The sequence below is a fragment of the Camelus ferus genome, chromosome 21, assembly GCF_009834535.1.
Source record: "Camelus ferus isolate YT-003-E chromosome 21, BCGSAC_Cfer_1.0, whole genome shotgun sequence".
Taxonomy (NCBI): domain Eukaryota; kingdom Metazoa; phylum Chordata; class Mammalia; order Artiodactyla; family Camelidae; genus Camelus; species Camelus ferus.
Window position 1 is genome coordinate 17,615,667 of NC_045716.1, and position 26,105 is coordinate 17,641,771.

Here is a 26,105-nt window from a genome sequence, read left to right on the forward strand (position 1 = left end):
GTCTTAACACATGCCTAATTAGTTCCTTTATTCATACTGTTTATTCCAATTTGGAATGCTGTCTCCTCCACCAACCTAATTCTAAGGACCCTCCAAACTAAACCACTTAGAGTTTATATTTTGTCTGACTTTCTTATGCCCTTACAATTTGGAAGACACACTTGAACACTCTAATGGTCTCAACTGGTTCGTAAATGTTAACATTTTCTCTCCAATTAGATTTTATAAAATCTTAGAAGACAAAATCATATAATACTACCCACAATATCTACCATTAATCAAAACTTACTGAGCAAATTTGTTGCCACATTTTCTAAACTAAATTATGGAACCTATTTGTTTCAGCATTAGTCTAACTTATTTGTGAGAGATGGTGAGGTAGCAAAATTAAGTCCATAAAAAGCACCAAATAATATTATATGTATTATTGTAAGTATACAGATGACTGATTTACTGACTTCTTTGTGTTTTGTAAAGGGCTTTAAAAAAAAACATTTTACTGTGGGTATTTAATAACTTACTGAGATGGGTAAATAAAATTAAATAATTTAATACTGATTTCTTTTAACATAACAACACAATTCCCACCCCATGCTACATTTGCTAGACACAGAGGTATACCAAAGCCAACCAGGCAATCTCTCAGCACCAAACACTGTCAACAACCTTTCAATCAGAACTCACAAGGAAAAGAAACATTACATGAGATGTCAAGAAGGGTATTTTTCCTTTTTTTAACTGAAACTTCACAAGAATACTGGCTTATATAACCATCAATCTATAAATTTCCCTGTGGAATAACTATCCCACTCTTAAGTAATGCTACACACACACACCACACCACACACACACACACACACAGCAGTGGAAAAGCCATGATGGACTGATTACGCATCAATTATTCAAACTATTCTCTGGACAATGACACCCTGTTCAATCTGCTGTTATTCTTAGTGATCTTCATTGTTACTAGGAATGCCGTGTCCATAATTAATACTTAATACGAGAGTGCTGAAGTACACAGAACACTGAACAAGTACATAAAAGAGAAGGTTCCCAGATGGAAGCATTTATACTAAAAGTTAAGATAAAAGGCAATCTTACTTTAAAGGCTAGTTAATATATGGAATTTGGGGAGGCTTACAGATGGTATACCATTTAATAAATTTCAAACAAGGATTAGGGATTTCTATAAACAATAAAAGCACCTGCGTACTACACAGCATAGAGTTTCAAAGGCTGTCAATGCACACGCCTCATACAAAAAAAATGAAAACCACCTGTGGCCAAATATTCATTTCTTCCCATACAAAAAGATAGACTAGTTTTGAAAATGAAGTAAATACTACCAATAAATTCAAAGGATAAATACAGTAAAAATATATAAAACCACAGGAATCACCAAACACAGAGTTTCAACTTTGTATCTCAACAAGCTATCTTCAGCTATCTGAGTAAAAAATATTTAAATTATTCTGTATTTCCTAGGCTATATATATATATATATATATATTTTCAGGTTAAACACACACACTCATACAAAAATACTGCTTTTTTTGGTGAGGGGAGATTTTCATAAGCAAAAAGGGATTACACTGTAATTATTGTTTTGTAAGCTGATTTTTGCAAATACAATGTATTATGATCATCTTTGACATGCCATGAGAATGGCAGCATAGTATTTCAATTATCGTAATATTCCAAAATATACTTAATCTCTTCCTGTTGAAAATATTACAGTTTTCAAGATTCTTTAAAATAAGCTTCACTGTTCGATATTGTTAGAGAGTAGAAGAGTCAAGGCTAGAACTTAGGACAGCTGATTCCAAGCCCAGTGCTACTTATACAACAGCTCCACACTGCTTTTAAATACCAAATAGGAAGTCCTGCATCACAGCCTGGAACTCTAAACTAAGTGAACTGTGTGATGACTTCAATTATGTGCCCATTTGAAATCGAAGACTGATGGAACTGCTTGTATCTGGAAGCTTAATCTCCTCTGTTGGCAGTCTGAAAAGATGCATCAATACTCTGGCCCATTAATTAATTCACACATCTCCCTTATGAGCATATCAGATGATTTAGCATGACCCAAATGAGTGAATAGCTAGCCAGTCTCTGCTTCCGATCATCCTGCCTTCAGACAACTTTTCCACCACGCATTGTGCTTTGCAAAACAAAACAAAAAAAGAACTCCACAGCCACAAAATATTCTCCCTTTAGTGTCACTGCACTATAAAATACGGTGTTTCATTATTATTAAACAAACTATTTATTTAACTGTAAGAAAGACTCTCATAAAAGGAGAACTTTCACAAATGGAAAAGTACTTTTTAAAGGCTGGTCAATTTAAGAGTCAAAATTCTAAGTCTGTTTGCAGTATGTTTTTTAATTTTAAAAGTTATTGACTGATAAAAACTACAAGTTTAAAAATAAAAGAAATGAGCTTCAAAGTCCTGGATGGCAATAAATTAAAGACAGTAAAGTATAACATTTTAATGCTAAGAAATAAATTCCAACATCTCCCAGAAGCTCAGGCCAAATCAAGTACTGATGGCCTACAAGTGAATGAGCCACTGGCTTACTTTCCGTCTTTCTACCAGTTCTAACTCTCATTTTGCTGAATCTTTCTCTCTGCACTGATGTATAAGCAGAATTTGTCCCCAGTTAATCTCTTCATCACATCAAACAAATTTTTCAATTAAATTTTAAAAATAAATTTTGTCTATTTGAAACTGATTTAAAAGCCAAAGGAATAAACTTTCTTACACGACTTAAAAAATTTACATATTATTGTATATTATAGTAAATATATTTATAAATATATCCTAAAAAATGTGTACAGCTAAACTCATTGGCAAATTTAATTTACAGTCAAATTTTTAAACTTATAACCAATTTAATTTATATTTTTAATTTTATGTTCAAATAAATTAAATATTTTAATTTGATTCCTCTTAAGAATCTTAAGTATACTTTTTTTCATAAAATTGTTTAAAGCACAAAAAGAGAAAACTTTTACTTGTACTACCCCTACACTTCTCAAATCTCATGACAGAAAGCCAAAGTTTTATTTTACTCTCTATTCAGGTGTGTGTGTGTTTAGGTTGGGGGGGGGGTGTGTGGTATAACCAGGTTCCTACTCACCAAAAATTAAATAAAGAAGCTTCAATACTGGTAACCTGAACCATTTGATTGGCAGAGTCAAGGCAATAATTTTCACCTTGAAATTTCTCTTTCTCTTTTTCCTGAATGAAGAATGCCTTGTGACAGGTAGTATGATTTCCAGAGTGAGAAAGGATAATAGCCAAAACCCCTGCTAGACTGTAGGTCCAGGCTGCCCTATCCAATCTCATCTTCTGTGTGAAGAGAAAACTGGTAGATGGGCAAAGGCAGGAGTAACCACCAGGTGCCCTTAGGAAAGTCACATTGTGGGCAGAGCCTCCTGAAGAATGAGAGAACCTTAATCCTGAGCACAAGGACCTTCAAAGATCCTCAGAGCAATTTCTTGTGCCTTCAGTTAGTGACTCCTCCACTTTGCATGTCCCTAGAAATACTTGGTGTAGCCAAATGAGTAACAGGAATAGTAATTTAGTTATTAAATGACAACACTGGAAGTCAGGAGCTCTTAATTCTTGTCCCAGCACTGGAACAATGGAACATAATTTGTCCATAAAAGGGAATAAGTATTACACAACATTGTAAACTGACTATGACCCAATACAATTTTCTAAAAAAAAGAATAAGTACTGATACATGTCACAACATGAATGCACCTGAAAAAATACTATGTTAAGTGAAAGAAGTCATACACAAAAGCTACACTGCATATAATTTCACTGATATGAAATGTCCAGAATAGGCAACTTCAAACAGAAAGTAGATCAGTAGTTGCCAGGGGTTGGGGAGGATGCGGAATGGAGTTCCATTTTAGGGTGATGAAATATTCTGGAATTAGATAGCAGTGATGGTAGCACAACTCCGTGAATATATTAAACAACCACTAAACTATGTTTTAAAAGGGTAAAGTCTATGATATATGAATTGTAGCTTAATTAAGCTACTGAAAAAACAAACAATCAAACTACACAGAAGCTGTGGGCTCTCCAGACAAATGCACATGAACACAAAGTATTACAACAGTTATCCAAGGTAAGGAACTAGCTGAAGAAAAGGGAACTTCTTTATGGAAACATTGAAATGTAACTATGGGCTCCATTAAGAAACCCTGTGACCGGCACTCTCGGACACTGAAAGTGGAAAAACAAATCACAACTACCCCTAAGGTGAAAAATTACCTACTTTCTGATTCTCCAATTCCAATTCTAGGGATTTATCCTACAGATATACTTGCACATGAACAAAGTTAAATAAGTACCAAGTTATTCAATGGAGGTATGTTTATGAAGGAAAAAACCTGCAGAAGTCTTAAATGATTATAGCACACCTATGAAATACACTACGATGCAGCTATTAAAAGAATAAGAAAACTTTTTATGTACTGGTATGGAAGGATCTCTAAGATATATTAAGTGAGAAAAGCAAGGTACAAGACAGTGTTTATACTATGTTACCATTCCACAAAATAGGTAAATAGGTAAAAATACAAATACTTATATATCAAAGAACTGTCTCAAGAAAGATGCACAAAAAACTAGTAATAATGACTGCTTCTGAGAAGGGGGCAAAAATGGCTAGAAAGCACCTGGGCCATGGGAGGATTGTCTCCGAGAAAGGAAAATCAGAGAAAAGAGAGACATATTTAATTATTTATTGATACAACTCAGCGTCCCTTTAAAAATAACTACTATTAACCTTATCAAGATGCCAAACTGAAAAACACAGAATAAAGAATAAAGAATGTTGTGTTAAAGTTGCTACAACATAAATTTAACCTAACGCAACACATCAGGAAAAAAAAAAACTTTTTTTTTAATAGAGGTGCTGAGGATTGACCCCAAGACTTGTGAATGCTAAGCATGCGTTCTATCACTGAGCTATACCCACTCCCCTACCACCAAAAAAACTTTCTATTCACTTCCATTCCAAAGCTACAGTAAGCAAAAATGAGATTACTTGCCAGAGTCTTTATTCAAGATAAATTTTTAGAAACCCCAAATCTCCATCTAAAGGGGAACTACGGATATTTTAACAAAGCATGTTTTTCTTTTATTTGCAGAGTCCCTGGTAGCAGCAAAGCCAAAAAGTAGTCAGCACAGAAGTAATTTTTCATGAGAATCTGACGGCTTTTCAGATCTCCAAATTTTCCTGCTGTATTTGTTCTGATGGATTCCACTACCTTATAGCCTAAAGAGATATCACAATCTCAATATCTTTCTTGTTAAAGAATTTTGTTACTAAAAAGTATCTATCCATTATTTAATCTCCTTAGATCTAAGCTAGCCACATAATTTCTTAAATGTTCAGCTCACACTCTGACCTAACAGAGTATCTATTCTTGTGTGTTACAGATAAAATAAGTAGCTTAAGTGTCAGTAGAAGTTACACCCTTTTTTCCCCTGAAATAGAACACTTCATTATTCTAACAGTTTCTCTGCACTTCTTTGCATTGTAAACAGATTATTTTAGAGTCAAATTTTTCTTGAAAGTTACCCCTCTGGGGGGCCCCTGTGAGTACTGCTACTAACACATCTTCCTGGGTATAAGAATACAAGGCCCTGACCACTCTTAACTGAGGCCATTTCTCAGGGTTGTATTTCCAGCAAGAAACCTTCAGAGATGAGGTAACACCTGTCTCTGGACAATAAGGAGACTTGCTTATTGCTTGTGTTAAGGTAGTCAATTCTCAAGTTCAGCAATTTCTCCTTTGCAATAAAGCAAAGGCCTTCTAGGCCAAGATCACACCACCTCCATGCTCATAATACTAGCAATACCTGAAATCTTGAGGTTAACTGTATAACACTGTCTCCAGAGAAAAGAAATACAAAGTTCCAGTTAGGTGTGTACACCAGAGGAATCCCATTCACACCACTTCTAATACCTGCAGGCCAGTGAAAGGGGATCGGATCCCCCCAGCACCTACCGTCTCATGATGGCTCTAGTGACTCAGGGCAGGGACTCCCAAAGGGAAGGGACTGGGAAGGAAGGGGTCAAAGCCACTAAGCAAAGAATCAGACAGAGGGTCCAAAGTAATAAAGGGTTTGGAAGATGCTCAACGAGGTGAATGGGCTGAGAGGAAGATCTGAGGCCTCCTATCAGTAAAACCTGTACCCTTTCATCAGTCTCCCATCTGATGCTATTTCTAGTTCTGACCAACTTCCTCATCATTTTCTTTCCATTGTTCCTACCAATTGATTTCTGCCAAGAGTTTGTGCTCCACCTTGACCCACTGCAGGATATCTAGAATAGAATTTCACTTTTTTCCCCTGGTCAGTTGTCCCAATAACCAAAACAATGCAACTCTACAGACTTAAAACCAGGGTCATAAAGTTTCATGAACTTTGTGGAATTATGATGGGTAGGTGGAAGTACTGAGTGCAGATTTAAACAGATTGCTTGTTTCCAAGTCCTTGGTTTGATAATTGGCAACATTCAATAGCTTTGAAGAAAGATAAGCATGCTTTCCCGTGAAGCCATCTTTGTAGTTCCAAAATTGCTATTTACCAAGAAACTGCATAAGAGAATTTCTACACTGAAATGAGAGACCATGTTCATTTTTTCCATCAGGATCAGAGCCAAAAACCAACCATATTTCTTGAAAACTTAGGTGAGGTTTCCAAGAGTTAAACAGAAGAGATTTACCAGCAAAAGGCAGGAAGAGTGAGATTATAATTTGAACCAGGCAAACTGTTTCATAACAGAAAATGTGGCACTTAATGTAGTTTGCAGAATATGGTATGCTAAAAACGCTACTTTATAGCAGTAGCAGGCCTCTAGAGAGTAAAACCAGCCAAACAAAAGAACAAAAAAGGTAGGAAAAAAAGAAGCCATGTCGGCAATACAAAGCCACAAAAGACTGATACACTTTTGTGTGTGTGTGCGCACTGAATTACAACTTTTTCATCACACTTTTGGTTTAAAAACACAGAAAATAATTGATGAAAAAAATTTCAGTTTGGCCATTTTGCACCAGGAATTTATACTAATTCAAATTTATCCTAATTTAAAAGGACTTGAGTCTAATAAACACATGCACCACTGAGGTCAATCAAGTTACTAACACAGGAGACTATATATACGAGCAGATCAAAGTTTTCCGCATCTCCTTCTGGAACAGATTTACTCTGGGTTCCTGAGTGGCTTGGCCAGATGATAGGACAGACTGATGTTTCTTTACTTGAAATAAACATTAAGTCAAACCTTTACCAGAAAACTCATACTGAAAAGGCTTGGCTCACTTCCTGATGGGCTGGCCAAGGGAAAATAAGCACAAAAACCTCAATGCAGGTTGACTAGAAAATTTATTCTAATCGTCTTCAGGTCTCTTGCACCAGACACACAATACTTGAATCTTTCCTCTGTAAAACTGTCAACTCTAAATTTTGAAAAGTAGTAAGAATGCTAGCCAACAAATACTGCTAAGAAAAAAGCTAATATCTGTTGGTTCTATACTTTCCCATCTCACACATCCCCCAGTTCTTCAGTGTTGAGACCTCATCAGTAAATTATTCACCAAATTTACAGAGCACTCTCAAGAGTGCAAAAGCAGAAGAGACATATTCTTTCACACCAAAGTACTTATAAGGATGTCTTGCTAATAGATAATTAACTGAAATGTTTTGAGATACAAAATGGGCCAGTGGCATAAAATGATGATTACCATCATTAAATTTTCAATTAGTCACTGCCTTCTTTCATGTCTAAAATATTTCATAATACATGCTTTGAATGTCTAAACAAAAGATATAAAGACAATTTCGAATATTTTCTATTGCTAGTTCTATTTGGGAGCATTATATAAGAAACATTCAAATTCACAATTTAAAGAATATTAAAGGGAAATTTTAAAAGATTATTTTAAAAATCCTCTTTCAGAACAGAAATTATTTCAAGCATCTTTTCTGACCACAACAGTATGAAAAGAACAAACACATGGACACTAAACAACATGCTATGAAAAAACCAATAGATCAATAATGAAATCAAAGAATAAATCTGAAAATACCTCAAGACAAATGAAAAGAGAAACAACCTTACAAAAATCTATGGGATGCAGCAAAAGTAATTACAAGAGGAAAGTTTATGGCAATAGACGACTTCCCTCAAGAAACAAGAAAAGTTTCAAACAGCCTAACCTACCACCTAAAAGAATTAGAAAAAGAACTAACAAAACTCAAAGTCTGCAGAAAAGGAAATAATGAAGATAGAGAAGAAATAAATAAAACAGAGATTAAAAAAAAATAGAAAAGATCATTAAAACCAAGAGCTGATTTTTTGAAGATAAACAAAATTGACAAACCCCTACCCGGGCTGACCAAGAGAGAGAGAGGACCCAAATAAACAAAATAAAAAATACAAGAGGAGAAAAAACAACTGATACCATAGTATACCAACAAATTGGACAACCTAGAAAGAATGGACAGTTTCTAAAAACATACACCCTGCTAAAACTAAATCAAGAAGAAACAGATAATTTGACCAGACCAATCACCAAAAGTGAAATAGAATCTATAATTACAAAAACAAAAAACCCAGCAAACAAAAATCCTCTTTCATCATTCTTAACCTTTTTAGTCTCCTGTGAAAGACAAACTTTTTTTTTTTACTGGTTGCACAATTTTTTAATTGAAAATATCTTGAAATATTTTTAGATTTTTATTACTGTTGTTCATTCACTTATTGTAGAAATCTTCCTAAACACCAAAAGGAAAGAAAGATTACACACACAACTTCTATGATTATTAACATTTTGCGAATCTTGTTCCTCTATCCTATGCTCATTACCTCCCCATAGAGTATTTTAAAGCAAATTCCAGCATCATATCATTTCATCTTCAACTGAAACACATACTATGCTTTAGTGCCTAATAGTTCCTATTATGTCATAAGTACCAAGCTTACCTTTTCTCAGTCTTCGAAATAAACCAGTGTAACAGTCAAGCTTAATCCTGTATTATCCATGTCTATTCTCATATAACACTAATGTTTCTCCTTCATGTCTTGGCAGGGGCTGTTTTCAATACATACATAAACTGTGGGAATTACTGCAGAACTTTGAAGTTCTACTTTCATTAGATTATATTCTTTTGTTATGGGTCTTTACAATATTGCTGATTGAGAGTACTTGCCTGTGCTTATGCAACAGTAGAGCAATTTCACAACTAAATGGGCTCCTGACATGCTAGTTAATAAATTCTGGTAGACAGATCAGTCAGTAGTCTGATAAACAACCTTATGTAACTCACAGGATTTTAAAAGTACTTTGCAATACCAACGAAAAAGTGGAGTAGCAATATTAACAACCAGTAATATCCATTTTCATTTTAAAGAAATCAGACCAGACAGAAGGGTTTGCCTTCCCAATCACAATTTTAGAGATTCTGCTTTTAATTTTTTTAGTATTTGAGGGCAGGGGTAATTATGTTTTTTTTTTTTAATTATTATTCATTTTTTTTTAGTGGAGGTACTGGGGATTGAATCCAGGACCTCATGCATGCTAAGCATGTACTTTACCACTGAGCTGTACCCTCCCCACAAGACTTCACTTTTAGACTGATTATGTGACTTTAACTTCCCTTAAACTTCAGGCCCACAATGTTCAATCACTGTTAATACATAACATGAGGTATTTTGTATCACTTCTAAAGAAAGCAAGAGTTAGCTGGCAAGTGCTTTAACTGGTTTCAGGTTGTTTCAGATCTTAGGAAACTTTCTGTGATTTATAAATTACAAAAAATCCTTACAACAGAAAATCTGAAGGTTTGCAAAGATGGGAAAATACCAGATAATCATTAAGAGACTGAATTCCTAAGAGTAGCAAGTCAACATTATGCAGTGGTGGAAACCCTTCAGTAAGTCAAGAGAGAAGCTAAATGTACACCCTGACTAAAAAGCAGTCTCCAGACTCTTATCTGGGGAGTTGCCAAAAATATTTCAATCAGAAAACATGAAAGAATCCTGTAAAATACTAGTGTATGATTGAGTTAGGAGCAAAGGGCTGGAGAAATATGATGAAAAGGCTCAAAAGAAGGAGTTAAAGAAGAGGAAGGTATGTGTATTTCTCTTTTCATCAAACTACTTCAGACTTTTTTAAACCTTTTCACTTAGATTCCAATATAACAAGCCCCACCCTAATTTTCTACCACAGACTGGATGTGAATGTGCAATTTTATCACATTTGACATAGTAAAAACAAGTTTTAAAAAACAAAAACAAGGCAACAAAAAAAAAAGTGTTTTGTCCTTGTTTTTGCTTTCATTTTTTACATCAGGCATTAAAAAAGCACTAAGCTTCAAAACTTACATCTGAACCCACACTTCTCATGGTATTTTGTAGGACAGGTTTAGTCACAGAAAGTTTTCCATTCACTGGGCTATTTGCCACAGGGGCTGGTACCACATTCACCACATGATTAGGTAGCTGTGGGGCTCCCCCAGCGACAGCAAGGACTGGCTGAGGGGAGGGCAGAACTCCAGGTGCCTGGAGTTGTACCACGGTAGGCTGAGAGAGCACCACGGTCTGACCTGCAGTGGAGAAAAAAGAAAAGGAATCAGAGGGTGCCTAACTATTGTGGCAGGGACAGCTGTTTAACATTTAGGCCTCTTCTGCATATGTAATAGGTAAGATTATACAAAGGGATTTCAAACCACCTATTAAAACACAATCAACAGCAGCACACATTCATACTGACTTCCGTTGTTTTTGTGTATTTAATGAAACCAACTAAATTCATTCTCTTTGAAGTTATCATTAACTATTATATTTCCATAAATTTTTTTCAACTAACACATCTCAAAGTAGCTGTTTTACATAGGTTTCTCTAAGTATTAACCTCTGAAATTTATTAGTGCTAAAAGCATTTTTCATATTATAAATAACTTTTTATACTAAACAGAGAATCATGTATTTTAAATTGATGAGATTTAGAAATACATACAACACCAAGAATACATGAACAGAGATTCAGTAACTCAGTACTTGGGAGAATGACAGGCTACAAATATCAAAAAGTTAAAACCATTTGAGATGAATTTTTAGCTAACACGCGCAGGAAACATGAGTCCATAATTTAAAATAGCCTGCAGATAATATCAACTCCCCTCTCCACCTAACAGGTCTACAAGTCTTTTCTTAATCTTCACATTTTACCTTATTTTAAAATTATGCTAATCTGAGGAGAATTAGTATCATTAACTTAAAGACTAGTAAAATTCTTCACACTGGTCTATTAAAAATTTTACTTGCCCACAGAGTGTTTCCTTTCAGATCCGGCCAATTTTATAAGGTGTTGAAAGCCTCCCCTAATATCCACAGTTGCTTGGGCCTATCTAGCAAAATAAAGGTACTACAGTAACTGGCAACTAAAATCTCACAAAATATATTTATAATCTTCTTTAAGGAAAACAAAGCATTATACTTTCAGACAGTAAAACATGATCCATGTGAATCTCATCGCAGTATTTCAAAGGATCAAGGAAAACTAAAAATCAAAATAATGCTTCAGAACACCTGCTTGTTAAGAACATCTGTCTTAGTTTAAAAAAATTCAGTTCCATAAAATCAAAGTCTTTATGTTTCAGATGGCCTCAAAAAAAATACTAAAAGTAGAATTTAATTAATAGCATTTTATCCCAAGTAAGTTAGCAAACTAGTAAGAAAGGTCTAAAAATAATTGCATAGATTTGTAATATATACAATTTACATGGGCATAAATGATCACTAAATGTTTTGCTCTTCTAATTTTCCTTTGAAATAATTCATTTTATAAAATAAAAACATATAAAATAAGGAAATGACTCATAAGCAGATACAAATTTGTTTATGCCAAATATTCAAATAAAAATTAATAAATAAAATAAACAGCATATGACAAAGTGTTAGGTTTTCAAATATACGAAGATATCACAGTCAATCCAGGTGTTAAACCAAGGGTTCCCACTCTGAATATAAATACCCCTCCTTAATATCAAAAAATATCATGGTCACCCAAGATGATCATGGTTTCCTTTCAGTTTCTGTGCACTGAGAGAATATGTGATGAGAAAAGGCTATTAAGAATTTATTAATGATATAAATTTGGAGTTTACAAATCAGAAGTATAGCCACAAAAATCTGAAAAATAGCAGTACAAAGATATATGAAACAAATTATTTATTCAGTCTACAGAAAATGCTTGACACAACATGGATTTGCAGATGCCCTTACCAAAGGCTACTACTCCTCCCACCATCCAAATCCCAGGGCCCACAGTTTACAGGTTGAGAGCCACTGACTTAAACCAATACTTTGAGAAGAGCATTATCAGAAGCAGTGTTTCACATCTTCTGAGTTTAAGAAAGCTAAACACTGTTGAATGAATTTTTGGATCATTCCAAAGAACGGAGGAGCTGTTAAACATAAAGAATTAAGTCATTTCAAAGAAAGGATCCTACCTCTAGCTCCAGCTACAGATCTAAAGTGTTGGCAGGCAACACATGCAGTTGGCTTTGCAATATTTCTTAAAACGAATTAAGAAAAATAATCCAAGTCTGTACTGTCTGTTGTCTAGTTATCACCATATCCTTGCTGAGAGACCTGCAGCACGGAGTGAGGGAGACGGAGCAATACCAAGGTAAGGTCTGTATGCCAAACGTGACTTCGGATCCTACCAGGCCACTGATGCCTCCTTTTTCTTCCATAATGCACATCAAGCCCTTTCATCCCTGGATATGCTCGAATTATCCAGCATCTAAATCAAGGATTGAAATATCCTAGGCATGTTTGGGTTTAAGGCAGAATGAGGAGAAACAACTAATTTCTATTACAATGTCTCCTGTTGACTTGCTAAACCTGACCTGCTAGAAGATGCTCATCAGATCACAAAATGCAATGCAAAGAACTGTTTCAGTTCTTAAGTAGTTAGCAGCTGAACATAGTTACTACAGTTTCTAGTGCGGAAACAATTAAAATGGACATAACAAAAGGCTGTTTATCCATGTCAGCATGCTCAAAATCCTCTCTGGCATTACACACAAATCCCCCATAATGAACCATGGCTGGATTCAATGCTGGACACCTTCGACTATGTATGACTCACTGATTGTGATAGTCAGTTTCTTCCTATTCAGTTATTTTCAAAGATTTCAAATTTTGTATCAAACATTGATTGAATGCTTCCTTTGCCTAAAATAGTACAGCTGTGTGACTGAGCAAATAATTTCTCTGTGTATTAATTTTCTCATCTATAAAATGGCGATAATAATAGCACCTATCCTCACAGAGTTGATGTTAAGGATTAAATAAGATAATGCACTTAAACACTTAGAACACTATCTGGCACACAGTAAGAGTCTTAAGTGTTAGCCATTATTATTACTACTACCACTACTACTATTTATCTACTTTTATGTATAATAATTGCTTCTATAAGGGCATCTCACGTATTATTAATTCATTAGTTCTCATAGATACTGTTATTTACCCAAGTGTAAATGTGTTGGCTCCCCAATTACATAGTAGAATTCTTGAGATCAAGGATCACATCTCCGCATTCTTTTAGAGGCAATATAGTACAGTGATTAATTACGTAGACTCTGAGCCAGACCACCCGGGCTCAAGTTCTGACTCTCTCACTAGCAGATTAACTTGGGGCAAGTTATTTTACCTCTATCCTCCATTTCAGCGATTTGCCCTATAATCTACCCAAAAAGCCCAAGACAGGAAACCTTCCTCTCTATCCTCCATCCTCCTTTCACATCATCTGATTACTGAGCCCTGTGATTCTATATTTTTTAACATCTCTACTGCCTCCGCTGGCTCTTCATTTTCACTGATATTCCGGACTTCCATTATCTCTCACCTGCACTACTCATAAGAGTCTTGATGGATGTATAGGACTCAGATACAGAAGTAGGCAGAAGCTGTTTCAGGCAGACAGAGTGGCATGTTAAGAAACAAGAAAAAACAAAAAAATTCAAGGGACGATGGCCAGACCAGTTGGACTAAAGGGTTTACAGAAAGGGTTTATTATGATGTAAAGTTAGAAAAACTAAATTGGAGCCAAACCATGATGAGTTTTACATTCCAAGCTAGAGAATTTGAACTTAATCTGGTAAGAATTACCTCTTTTTTAGTGGGAAAATATTTACTACAGATACTGATATTGATTAACTGTAAAATGCATCTCCTACACTTGCCTTCTTCTTCCCTCCCCGTTTTCAAATAAATGAAAGACATATACATAAATCTGTACATTATATTAATATCATCTCTCTAATTATACTATAAAAACAGACAAGTACCCTATATTAGCATATGTTCCCCCAAATACATACTATCTTCAGATAATGGGAAAGCACTGAAGTTCAGGATAATGTATGAGTCAGGTTTCTGAAACTGATAAACTGTTCAGAAAAGAAGTTTTTCTTCTTGCTATAGGTAAGACCTTCTATCATCAAACATAATCAATAGTCTGCTAAGATTAAATTCTTAGGAATACTCTTTGCTTTTCATACTGGTCATTTTAATGTCAAACTTCTACTTTTTATATATGTGTTTTAATAGCTTATGGGAACTATAATGAAGATCTTCACAAGTTTAAAATTTTGCCTTTGGAAAGACACAGACCCTTTTGAGATTCCGATGAAAGTTTGGAGACTATTCCAGGAAAAATCCACAAATAACACTCACTATATCTTGCATTTTATATCAGGGAGTTCATGCACACTTAACATCCATCCACAGACAACAAGAATACCATTCTACAGGACTGCTATTTTTCACAAGAAAAATGCAGCATTTTTAACTCTCTATTGAGAGAGCAGGTATTTTTTGGTAGGAATTTTTTTTGGGTTTTTTTGGTAGGAATTGATTGATGGCTTTTCACTGATCCATCTAGTCTCTCAACCAGTTCTTTTTATCAATGTCACATTGTCAATGACCATGGAATAGAACAAAGCTCACAGAGCACATGGAAATCAAATTTATGACTTTGCCCTCGTTAAAGCCATGCTCCAAAGAAATGAGATCCACAGCTGGAAATACAGCCATAAATGTAACACGGGTGTTTATTTACAACCTACTGACACCTAGTCCTACATGGTAACAACAAGCTCAATACAGGAAAGAATGCTGCACAGGTTTTCCTTTAGTCATGTGTACACATATCAGTATAAGCACAATGATGAGATCTCTATGTGCAAATGATTCCTATGTCTGAATAGTACCAAATCCTCACACTTGAACATCTTTCCATACAGACTTCAACTCCTTGTAGAATCAACTATGTGAGGCCATCTGGTGGACAAAATATAGAAACACACCTTTTTAACTACTTGAAGACAGACTTTCAGGTCTCTTAATGCCTCGTACAAGATCATGTTTACTAAACAATGCTGCCTCATCAGAGATTAAGAGCCTGATTCTACTGCCAAAACACACCTATCAGACCTGAAATGAATCATATTATTTTAAACACTGACTTCTCCTTAAAGACAAAAAAGCTCATGGACACAAAAATCTCAGAATAAAATGGCACCAAGAAAGCTTCCCAGATTTTCTTCTTTGTTACAAGCGGTTATATAAAACTACAAGCCTTAGAGACAAGTGTTTTCACAATTAAAACTGTGAGAAAAAAGAAGTATCAGATGTAATGGATCTGGATAGCTATCTTCCTTGTTAAAACAGGAACCACATATTAGTCTCTCTAAAACATCCTCACAACCAAGGACAATTCCTGAAACACAGCATGTGTTCAGAAATTATAACCTGAATTAAAACAAATCATGACACAAGCCTTAGTGCCCTCCAATTAAATACACGCATGCTCAAATTCCATTCAGGTACCTTTAGTGGGTGTAGGATGTATACTGATAATTGGTTGTTGCTTTGCCAACGGCATAAGTGTTGGTAGTGTCTGAATAATGATAGTTTTTGCTGGAACACTGGAGTTTGTTTGAGTCTTGGGTGCTGCTGGAAGTAATAAAGGCTTGGGCTGAATTGAAGGTTTTGTACTCATCTGAATTTTTTTCTTTGGAGTCAGTCCATTTTCTGGAGAAAAACCAAACAAACCACAAATCAATTTAAGGGCAATTAAGCAAATCCTAGAAAACAGATTCTATTATACACCTTTCCCTACGCATTATCTTGACCTCTGACTATCCTTAACTGAAGTTTAAGCATAGCTACTCTATCTTAATGGACTGAAGAAAAGTCCTCAATCTGAGGTCTTTCTTTTTGACCAAGCTGCAGCTCTGGGAAAGGGACACATGAACGAGTAAAGGAGAATAGCTAAAATCACTGAGTAAAGCCTAGAGAGAATGAGGTAACAAATGTAACAGCCAAATAGCCCTAATATTCAATCTCTAACTGAAACTTTGAAATGTCTCCTGAAGATGACAGGGCCCTAACTCTAAAGTATCATTCATCTATAAAGACAAAGACAACCAAAGAAGATGATTTCTTCCCTTTCCTCCCCACATTAATCATCCACAACAAACAAAAGAGGTCTACTAATTTTAAAACAGAAAGCCAGCTTAATAAATATACACTTAATCCTACATTTTCTTTTAAGAAATGAAGCCTAAGCTCAGTATAAATAGAAATAACAGAGGCTAGGAGATGGAGTAATACCAGTTTTGCTCCTAGGACCAATGATGGGCTTATCTTCCTTCAGTGGCTCTGATGACGAGGGGCTATTAGAGCTTTCACCATATAAGGAAAGGGGAGACATCTGGGAAGTAGAAGACAAATCCAACTCCTCCTGTAGCAAAATAAATCACAAACAAATTCAGCAGGAGAATACTCTCCTTGGGCAGAAAATCGCTTAGAAAGAGAGGCAAGATTCATATGTAAACAGAGAAAATACTTCAAGACAACTTCAAGGCAAAAGTATAATATATCAGAAATATAACTATATGTAAAGTACTAAGAGACTATGAACAAATCAACATTAACCATTAATACTAGAGAGAAAATAACCAAAAATGCAGAGTATGTTTATTTTATCCTTTTATATTAAAGATATGAATCACTGATCTGATCTGCTTCTACATTTTCTCCCACAAACTTTATATCTTACTTGGTTCCTAGTCAAATACTAGTATCATTATGAGGTTACAGTTAAAACCCTAATATCCTTTCCCCACCAACTTGTATTCAGTCCTACAGGAATCTCAAAAGCAAATTATTCTTACTATTTTTATCCTTTTCTATTTATTAACACTGTCGCAAATGTTTTGAAAGAAAAACACTGAAAGGGGTAGGGCTATTTTATTTAATGGATGGATTGATAATAAAGAGATACATAAAGTTAACATTAATCTTTTCCAAAAGTCTTTTAATATTCAGTGGCTCTTTGTTAAAATAAAGAAACTTAACATAGGATAAAAGTAGTATTTCAATTCTAAGAGAAAAAGATGTTATATCAATAACAGAATGGGCATACATATATACATGCATACATCATACATCTTCAAAAGAATCTGTAAGATTATTGAAAGAAAAGTTAAGAGGATATTTGTTTACTCTCAGCATGATATAGGCTCCCTCAAGTCAAAAAATCACTCTCAGTCATGCTGGTGAGAACGAGAACTGCTTCATTCATTCATCCTTAACACCTATTTAGCATGTAGCCTTAAGCTGGGCTATATGAACCTTACAGAGTATATTATATTTCAGAAAAAAAAAAAGCAAGAGATAATACAGGAGGAAACGATTATCTTTATGGCCTTAGATGCTTAAAGGGTATTTGAAAAAATTCAGCAAATATTCCTCATATAAATCCTAGAAAATAAGGATTGAAGGTATGCTTTCTTAACATTAAAAAAAAAAAAAGCTATGCATAACCGTATAGTCAAAGTCATACTTAATGGTAAAATACTAAATACATTACCATTAAAGTCAGGACAAGAAATAAATAAATTGTAACAAATTGCTTTTTTGTAATTCTAGCAAAAATAATTATACTAGAAAATGAAATACAAAGAATAAATATTAAAATAGAAGAGACAGAAATGTCTTATTTTGTGAGGTGATATACTGTATACTTGGAACACATGTAAGAGCCAACTAAAAAAAACTTCATTATGAAAATATTGTATTAATAATCACTTAGAAAATATAATAAAAAATAGTTCACTCACAATACTAATAGCAATTATAAAATTCCTAGGAATTAATCTTCTAAGGAATGTGCAGGACCTATATGAAGAAAACTAGAAAACTTAACTGAGAGGCATAAAAGAAAATCTGAGTAAAGAGATATAATAATATATTATACTATAATATTATAAATAATAATTATATATAGTATTATAATATATAAGAATATACAATATTCTTAATACAATGATAATAAAAGTGATACAATTGGGTAAATTGGTTTACTTATATAGAGAAAATTAAAACTAGATTCATACCTAACACATACTAAGGTAAACTCATGGGCCTACAGGGGACATTTTGGATAATGTTCACTGCAGTGTAGGCAGAACATAGCAAACATATACTCGAAGTGTTCTGCAGTTACATGCAACAGACTAATGTAGACGGGCACAACGAATTTTTTTTGTACATGTATTTTTATTGAAGTATAGTCAGTTTACAATGTTGTGTCAATTTCTGATGCACAGCATAATGCTTCCAGAGCAACATGAATTGATCTTAAAAACACTGTGCTGATTTTTAAAAGTAAGAAACAAAGAGATCTAATACAATGCCACTTATATAAATTTAAAATACATACACAAAATGGAAATCAGTGAGAAAAAGATGAACTTTTTAATAAATGGTACTGGAACAATCCTTTTGACAGTCATTTGGGAAAATAAAAAAATTGGATTTATACCATCATAAACCAAGATAACTCCAAATGGATGGGAGATCTAAATATTAAAAATAAAATCTTATGAAAAATATTAGAAACTATTTCTTTCAGAATAATTTGATCCTAAAGCCACAAGATGGGGCAGCGCCGAGACCAGCATCCATGCAGAGGGGCAGCCTGGTGGAGTGTCGGATTCCAATGTGAGGAGGTTAAGGGCAGGCAGCGCAGCATGGGAGTCAGGGCAGGGTAGTAAGGGCATCCACACTGGGTCAGCCTGATGAAGGATGTCAAAACCCAGGGGAAACATAGGAGTCAATGTGAAGGGATCTGCACTGACCAAATCCAGAACAGAGTAAGAATTGGAATAAATAATTATAGTAATGGGTCATAATCTGTTGAATAAAATAGGAAACCATGAGTCCATACTGATATAAACATATGAACGAACAAATTTTGATGAGAAACAGGATATTTTTACATAGTTTTAAAGTACCTCCTCATAAAATACTTATCTACAGAAAAGGGAGAAAGAGCAACTTCACAGTGGAACAGCCTGGCAGACACCACCTTAATCAAATGAACAAAGTGAATCTCATCAGTAATAGCACAAATTGAAATTGTGTGCCACCTCATCAAAAGTAAATGAGACAAACATAGCATCACTTCTGTGGTATTCCTGCCATGGATACAAAACCTGAATCTTATCCTGAAGAAACATCAGACAAACCCAACTGAGGGACATTCTACAAAATAACTAGTCTTTAATCTCCAAAAGTGACAAGGTCATGAAAGTCAGGGAAGAATAAACTGTTTCAGTTGAAGGAGATTAAGAGACAAGACAACTAGATCCTCCTGCTGTCTAAAGGACATCTTTGGGACAACTGGCACAATCTAAATGGGAGTTGAGGATTAGATGATAGTAAGGTATAAATGTTTATTTCCTGATTTTAATGGCTATATTGTGGCAATTAAGACATATCCTTGCTTGTAGAAAACAGACACTAAGGTATTTGGAGGTGACAGGGCATCAGGTTGGCAACTTATTCTCAAATGGTTCAGAAAAAAAAAAGTTGTTTGTAAGGTACTGGTAACATTTCTGTAAATCTGAGGCTGTTCCAAGCAAAAAAATCTATGTAAGTGAGAAAACAACAACAAAAATATTATAACCACTGAGTGGTGAAAACCTTCCTTTGAGTAACAACAACAACAACAAAGCAATTCAGCTATGGAGAAAATAAACACCATAAATAAAGCTTAAAAACAAATGACAGATTGGAGAAAAAATATTTGTAAATTATTTCACAAACTAAGTACTAATAAATTCAATATGTAATAAAAACACTTTAGAACTATATTCAATACCTTGTAATTGCCTACAAAGAAAAAGAATATGAAAAGTAATTTCTATATATAACTGAATCACTATGCTGTACACTAGAAATTAATACAACATTCTAAACCAACTATATGTCATTTAAAAAGAGAAAAATAAATCACTGAACAGTGGTTTAAACCTGTGAAATTTGAGAAAACTGTAAGTGGAGTAATTTTTTTCGAATAAATTCAGATAAAAAAACACTTTAAAAATTGAAGAGAAAAAGACCAACACAGTCCAATAGAAAAGTGAACAAAAATTTGAACTGACAGTTCATAAAAAGAAATGCAAATAGGCCTTATATATATGAGATATATGAAAAGACGTTCAACCACACTTACAATTTTAAAAAAGTAGAAAATAAAACATGCTGTGTAGTGACGATGGGATGATTGGCCGTCTTACATACTGCTGGTCAGAATACACAATTGAACAGCCCTGGAGGGAAGTCTGGCAATAACCAGTAACATCACAAGTTTATTCACCCTTATCTCAGCAATCTCACTTCTAGGAGTATATCCCAAAGATATCCTGACAAAAATGTGAAGGGACTGATGTACAAAATTATTTATAACAGCATTGTCTTGAGTCCAGAAAAGACTGAAAACTCAAATGTTCATCAATAAAGAAGTCACTGAATAAAGTATGATATATCCACACAATGGAACACTAAGCAGTCATTAAAAGAAATGAGAAAGATCCTATACCCTGAAATAGGAATTACCTCCAGGATATGCCACTAAGTTAAATAAGTAAGGTGCAAAACAGGGTATATAGATCCTACCTTTTGTGTAAGGAAGGATGGAAAGGAAAGGACAGTAATTAGGCTTCTGTGAATATACTGTGTTATACACTTCTGACTTTAAAAGTAAATTAAATTTGAAAAATTAAATCATTTAGCGAAATTGTGCAACCACAGAGAACTTCCAATAGCAGCAATCAGAGAAAACCTTCAAGGAGGAAGTAATTTTTGAACTGGGACTTATGGATGAATAGTTTTCCAAACAAAGGAAAAAACAAAATGAGGCTATTCCAGGCAAAAAGAAGAACGTGTGCAAAAACCTACAAGGTAGAAGCAGAGATCCCACTGATCTTGTTCACAGCCGGTGTTGAGAACAGTTCCTGGCCCAGTTGCTGAATGAGTGGAGCACACAGGAGCTCTCTGGGTTAAAGCTAAGGGGAGTGTGAAGGTAGGAAGAGACAGTGAGAAACAAGACTAGAAAGGTAAGCAGCAGCCAGATCACAGAGCACCTAGACACTGGGAATTTGAATTTTGTCCTTGTAAGGGTTGGGAAGTCATGAAAAGATTTTAAGCAAAAAACTGACACCATCAAATTTGTGATTCTGAAAGATTTATTTTTGAAGATTCCTCTGCTAAGAAAGATTTGGGGAATTAGGCAGAGAGACCAGTTAAAATCTATTGCCTTAATCCAGATGAGGTGATGATGGCCCGGCAGGGGCAGAGAAAATGAATCCCAGAGATACTAAGTAGACAGAATCATCAGGATTTAGTAACTGACTAGAGGTAAATCCTGCCAGAAGGAAGATATCTGAATTTATAGCAGATATAATTAACTGAAACATTAATTTGAATTTTTCTTCTATTTTGCTCTTCTCCCTTCCAAAAAACATCTAAATCCTTTGATACTTCCTTTTCTTGGCCTCAGAGCTTTTGTCTGGATGAAGAACAGAAGCATTTTCAAGAAGCTACCAAACTTTTGTGAAAAACCTTATCATCCCATTCAAACAGTAGTGCTAGGCATTCCTGAACTAAAGAGACCACTCTAGGCTGTATGGCTAAGGAGTTACGAAAACAGATGATCTTACAGTCTTCCGTGTCCTCAAAGAACATACATTCTAATAGGAAGAAGAAAGAGTGGCGGGGGAAAAACAATAAGCCGATAAACAAAAATATTGGAAAATACTGGTAAAGTGCAATGAAACAAATGAAACAGTGAAATTATAAAGATAAGAATGTAAGGGAAGGAGGGCAAAACCAGAGACTAACAACTTTGTAACTTCCCCAGGACCCTTCCTGGAGACTCAGCTTCCTCTGGATTAAATGAGATAATAAGGCTTATAGTAGCACTTAATAAATGTTAAGTGCCTCCTGCATATACATATTTTCCAGATATCATTACAACGAAAATCACTGCAAAAGATTGGCTACTTACAGGAACATGCTGAGTTGAAGAACAAGAGTCCACTGACTGAGGAGATGAGACTGAACAACTTGAGGAGGCTGGAGAAAGTGGCTGAGGTTCTGCCTTAATATCTTTAACTGAAAAAAACAAAGCAAAAGTTTTCCCACTGGACAATATACACTCAATGGACAATACAAAGTCAAAATAAAATGAATAAGAAAGAAGGTAAAATCTACTTTTAAAATTCAATCATTTGGAAGCTAAGGTCATCAAAATATATCACCGAGTGAAAATTCAAGATGCAGAAAATAGTGTATCTAGTATGCTTTCATTTTTGTAATAAATTATGTTTGTGTATACATATATATCTACTAGCATCTGCACTAATTCTCTGGAAAGATAAACGTAAGAAATTGGTAACAGTGGTTGTCTCTGGGAGCAGAACTTGTTGGCTAAGGAACAAGAGCCATAAGAGACATTTTTCAATTCTACAGATTTTTTGCACCTTTTGAATATTATACTATAGGAAAAAAATTATAGACTTCCCCAAAATAATTTTAAAACACACAAAATAGGAAAGATTTACTTTGCAAAGCATTTTTGACAACACAACTAAAACTCACAAAAATGTTCCTATCTTTTGAACTATTATTCTAAAATTTTATTGAGCCACTATAAACTAGGGAGTGTTTCTAGGTATCAAATTTATCATAAGGTAGGAAGGGAGGAGGGAAGAATCTGTGTGGTAGACTGTTCTCCAAAGTTATGTGCAAAACATCTACCATCTCTCGTGACCTATGTGATCTTGCTACTTCCCCATCAAGAAGTAGCAACTACTAAAAAAAAAAAAAAAAAGAAAAAGAAAAGAAAAGAAAAGAAGTAGCAACTACTTCCCCTCTGTTTCAATTTAGGTGGATTTATGACTCATTCAATCAATAGAGTATAGAAGTAATGCTATGTGAATTCCAAGACTGGGTTACATCAGGCAATGCAGCTTCTACTTTGTGTGCTGAAACCCTCACATTTGAGCCTTTGAAGTCTGACTGCCACGAGACCAACAGGCAGTGAGGAAGTCAGGCCATATAGAAAGACCATAGGTAGGCACTCTAGTCAGCAATCCTAGTTTTCAAGTCATTCCAGACCAAGCATCAGACATGTGAATGAAAAAACCTTAAGGTAGTTCTAGCCCCCAAATATCAAGGTACCCCAGCCTTCAAATCTTAGCTGAGGTCTGGACAACATGGAGCAGAGACAAGTCATTCCTCATGTTTCTGGACCCATAGATTCTGAGAGCGTAATAAAATAGTTGCTGTTTTAAGCCACTAAGTTTTACAGTAGTTTGTTACACAACAATAGTAACCAGAACAGTGGCCTTGTGTAGCCTGTGTTCTATGAGGGAAGACAGGAACTGAGCAAGATATACAAATACATAAAATAAAGGGGAACAGGAAATTGCAGGGGTGAGGGGGACTGCAATATAGACAGGGAAATGTGCTGGTTATTTACCCAGTGTCTCTCAGCTCTAAGTCCCCTCCTATAGTCTATGATGCAAATTATGGATATATCTCCCAGCTAGCTTCCTTTTAGGTCATGTCAATAGGGAATACTAGAAGGATGATAGACAGATAGAAGGGCAGCCTATCAGCTTCATCCCAGAAGTGACAGTTTGCTTCAGGATCCAGCTTCTTTCAGCATACAAAAAATCTACCTCATTGGGCCCCTTAAAGATACTAGCATCAGCAAGGTAGTGCCTCCTCCTCAGTAATACACACACAGGAATCCTACAGCAAGTTATTAGGTTCTGATAATCCCAAGCCTCTTCCCTTTGATTCCCTAAATTCTAATTCTCAGTTAGATTAATCTCTTACAGAGATATCACATATAATTCAAAATCAATATTTCTGACATAAATTTTTATTCATTATGTGACTAAGACATAACGATGAAATCCTTTATATTCACTTTGGCGAGAAACTTATGTATGCATTGCCACATCAGAAGTAGAATATATAGTCCCTGGAATTTTTTAACCCATAAAAGTAGCCCAATAACTCCATCTAATTTTGACTATTACCAAACTACAAAATAATACAGATCCATTTAAGGTTTTCCCAAAGAAATACATTATTACCTGTACAGAACTGGTTGTTGATGTCCCAAATGCCCGTCTCCCAAGGCATCAAATCCAAATCAAAATCAAGATTATCAAAATTATTTTCCTGTAGGTTTCAAATCAACAAAATAATATTACAAGATTGAAATATATACAAAGAACACAAGGACCTGGGTTCAATCCCCAGTACCTCCATTAAAAGATAAATAAATAAATAAACCTAATTACCTCCACTGCCATCAAAAAAACAACAAAAATTTAATTAAAAAAAAAATAAAAGAATAAAGCAACCTAAAATTCAACAATGGGGGAAATCCAACAATTTCAAAAAAAAAAAGATGGTCATAAAATATATACACCTAGAAATAAAACTAACAGACATAATTTGCCATAAATAATATAATTACTATTATCCAACTTGGTAAAAATAATTTTCTAAGTCTATTAGTTTGTCTTAAGAATACATGCTGGATAGCTTAGAGAAAGATCAATTCAGTTATTTTAAACACAGCAGTAACCAAGAAGGAGGTAACAGATTCAACAGCTGAAAGATTTGGTTGGTCTCATTGTTTTCAATGGAAATAGACCATTACAAGGGTCACAAAATATGTCTTCTGTCATAAGCGAGATCCAGCAAAATAAGTTTTCCCATTGCCATTAAGGAAAAAAGTCAAAACAATGCCTATTTACAATATCCTCTCTACAAACAATGGAAAGAATATAAACATATCTAAAAGACATTCAGGAGTCATAAAGAGACTTTAACTGAACCTTCAAATATTCCAAATATTAAAATGGCTATAGGAGAAAGAAGAGATCCATAGTAGGATAGGTAATTTTATACATATTTTATTTTTACTGTTCTGCAGTTTTTAAATTTCTAAAATTTTTTTAATACTAGAAAATAAAACTAAGGTTCTCAAACAGGGGTCAGTAAATTTCTTAGAGGGTCTCTTAGTTTCTTTTCATTTAGATGACTTATTTTAACTTAAATATAAGCATATTCTGGGTTATCCAGATGATTATCTTATACTACATATTAATAAAGAACTGCCACATGATTTCAGAACCCTCCTATGAGTTTGAGATCATGACAGTCTGGGGTTACAAAGATAAGAACAGAAGTAAAATTAACATATAAACAGTACAACAGAGTCAAATGGCAGTCAATATTAACTTAATGTGACAGATAATCAAACAAAAGAAAGGCTCAGGCCTAAAGTAAAAATCAATCTAGTAATTATTAACAACCATTTGGTTAATAATTTCTAGAGTAATATTATCATTTCAAAATGTCTATTATGTGGTTTATGTATATTGAGAGTTTAACAGGAGAGAAGGGAAACTGTTTTCTTACCATATTGCCCTTAACTAAGTAAATATGAGTGCGAGTTACATAAAAAGAATATGTGAAAGTTCACATTTAAAAAAAAGGAAAAACTATTTAAATTATAAAAGAATCAACTTTTAAATCAATCTCCTTTGTTTTTTCTCTTATTTGAATCTATATATCAAAAAATTAAGCAGCCTCATATTTCAGCAACCAAAAAA

The 26,105-nt window shown here is 34.5% G+C and overlaps 1 protein-coding gene across 1 annotated transcript in view; it reads right to left on the reverse strand.

Moving 5' to 3' along the window:
* Nucleotides 1–26,105, reverse strand: part of ATF6 (activating transcription factor 6) — a gene marked incomplete at its 5' end in the record, with an annotated part of 166,906 nt that overhangs the window by 129,116 nt on the left and 11,685 nt on the right. Inside the window, 5 exons of the mRNA XM_006173144.2 lie at nt 10,423–10,643; nt 15,943–16,146; nt 16,729–16,858; nt 22,472–22,578; nt 24,573–24,660. Coding sequence (XP_006173206.2) covers nt 10,423–10,643; nt 15,943–16,146; nt 16,729–16,858; nt 22,472–22,578; nt 24,573–24,660 — 750 coding nt within the window. The remainder of the gene's footprint in view (nt 1–10,422; nt 10,644–15,942; nt 16,147–16,728; nt 16,859–22,471; nt 22,579–24,572; nt 24,661–26,105) is intronic.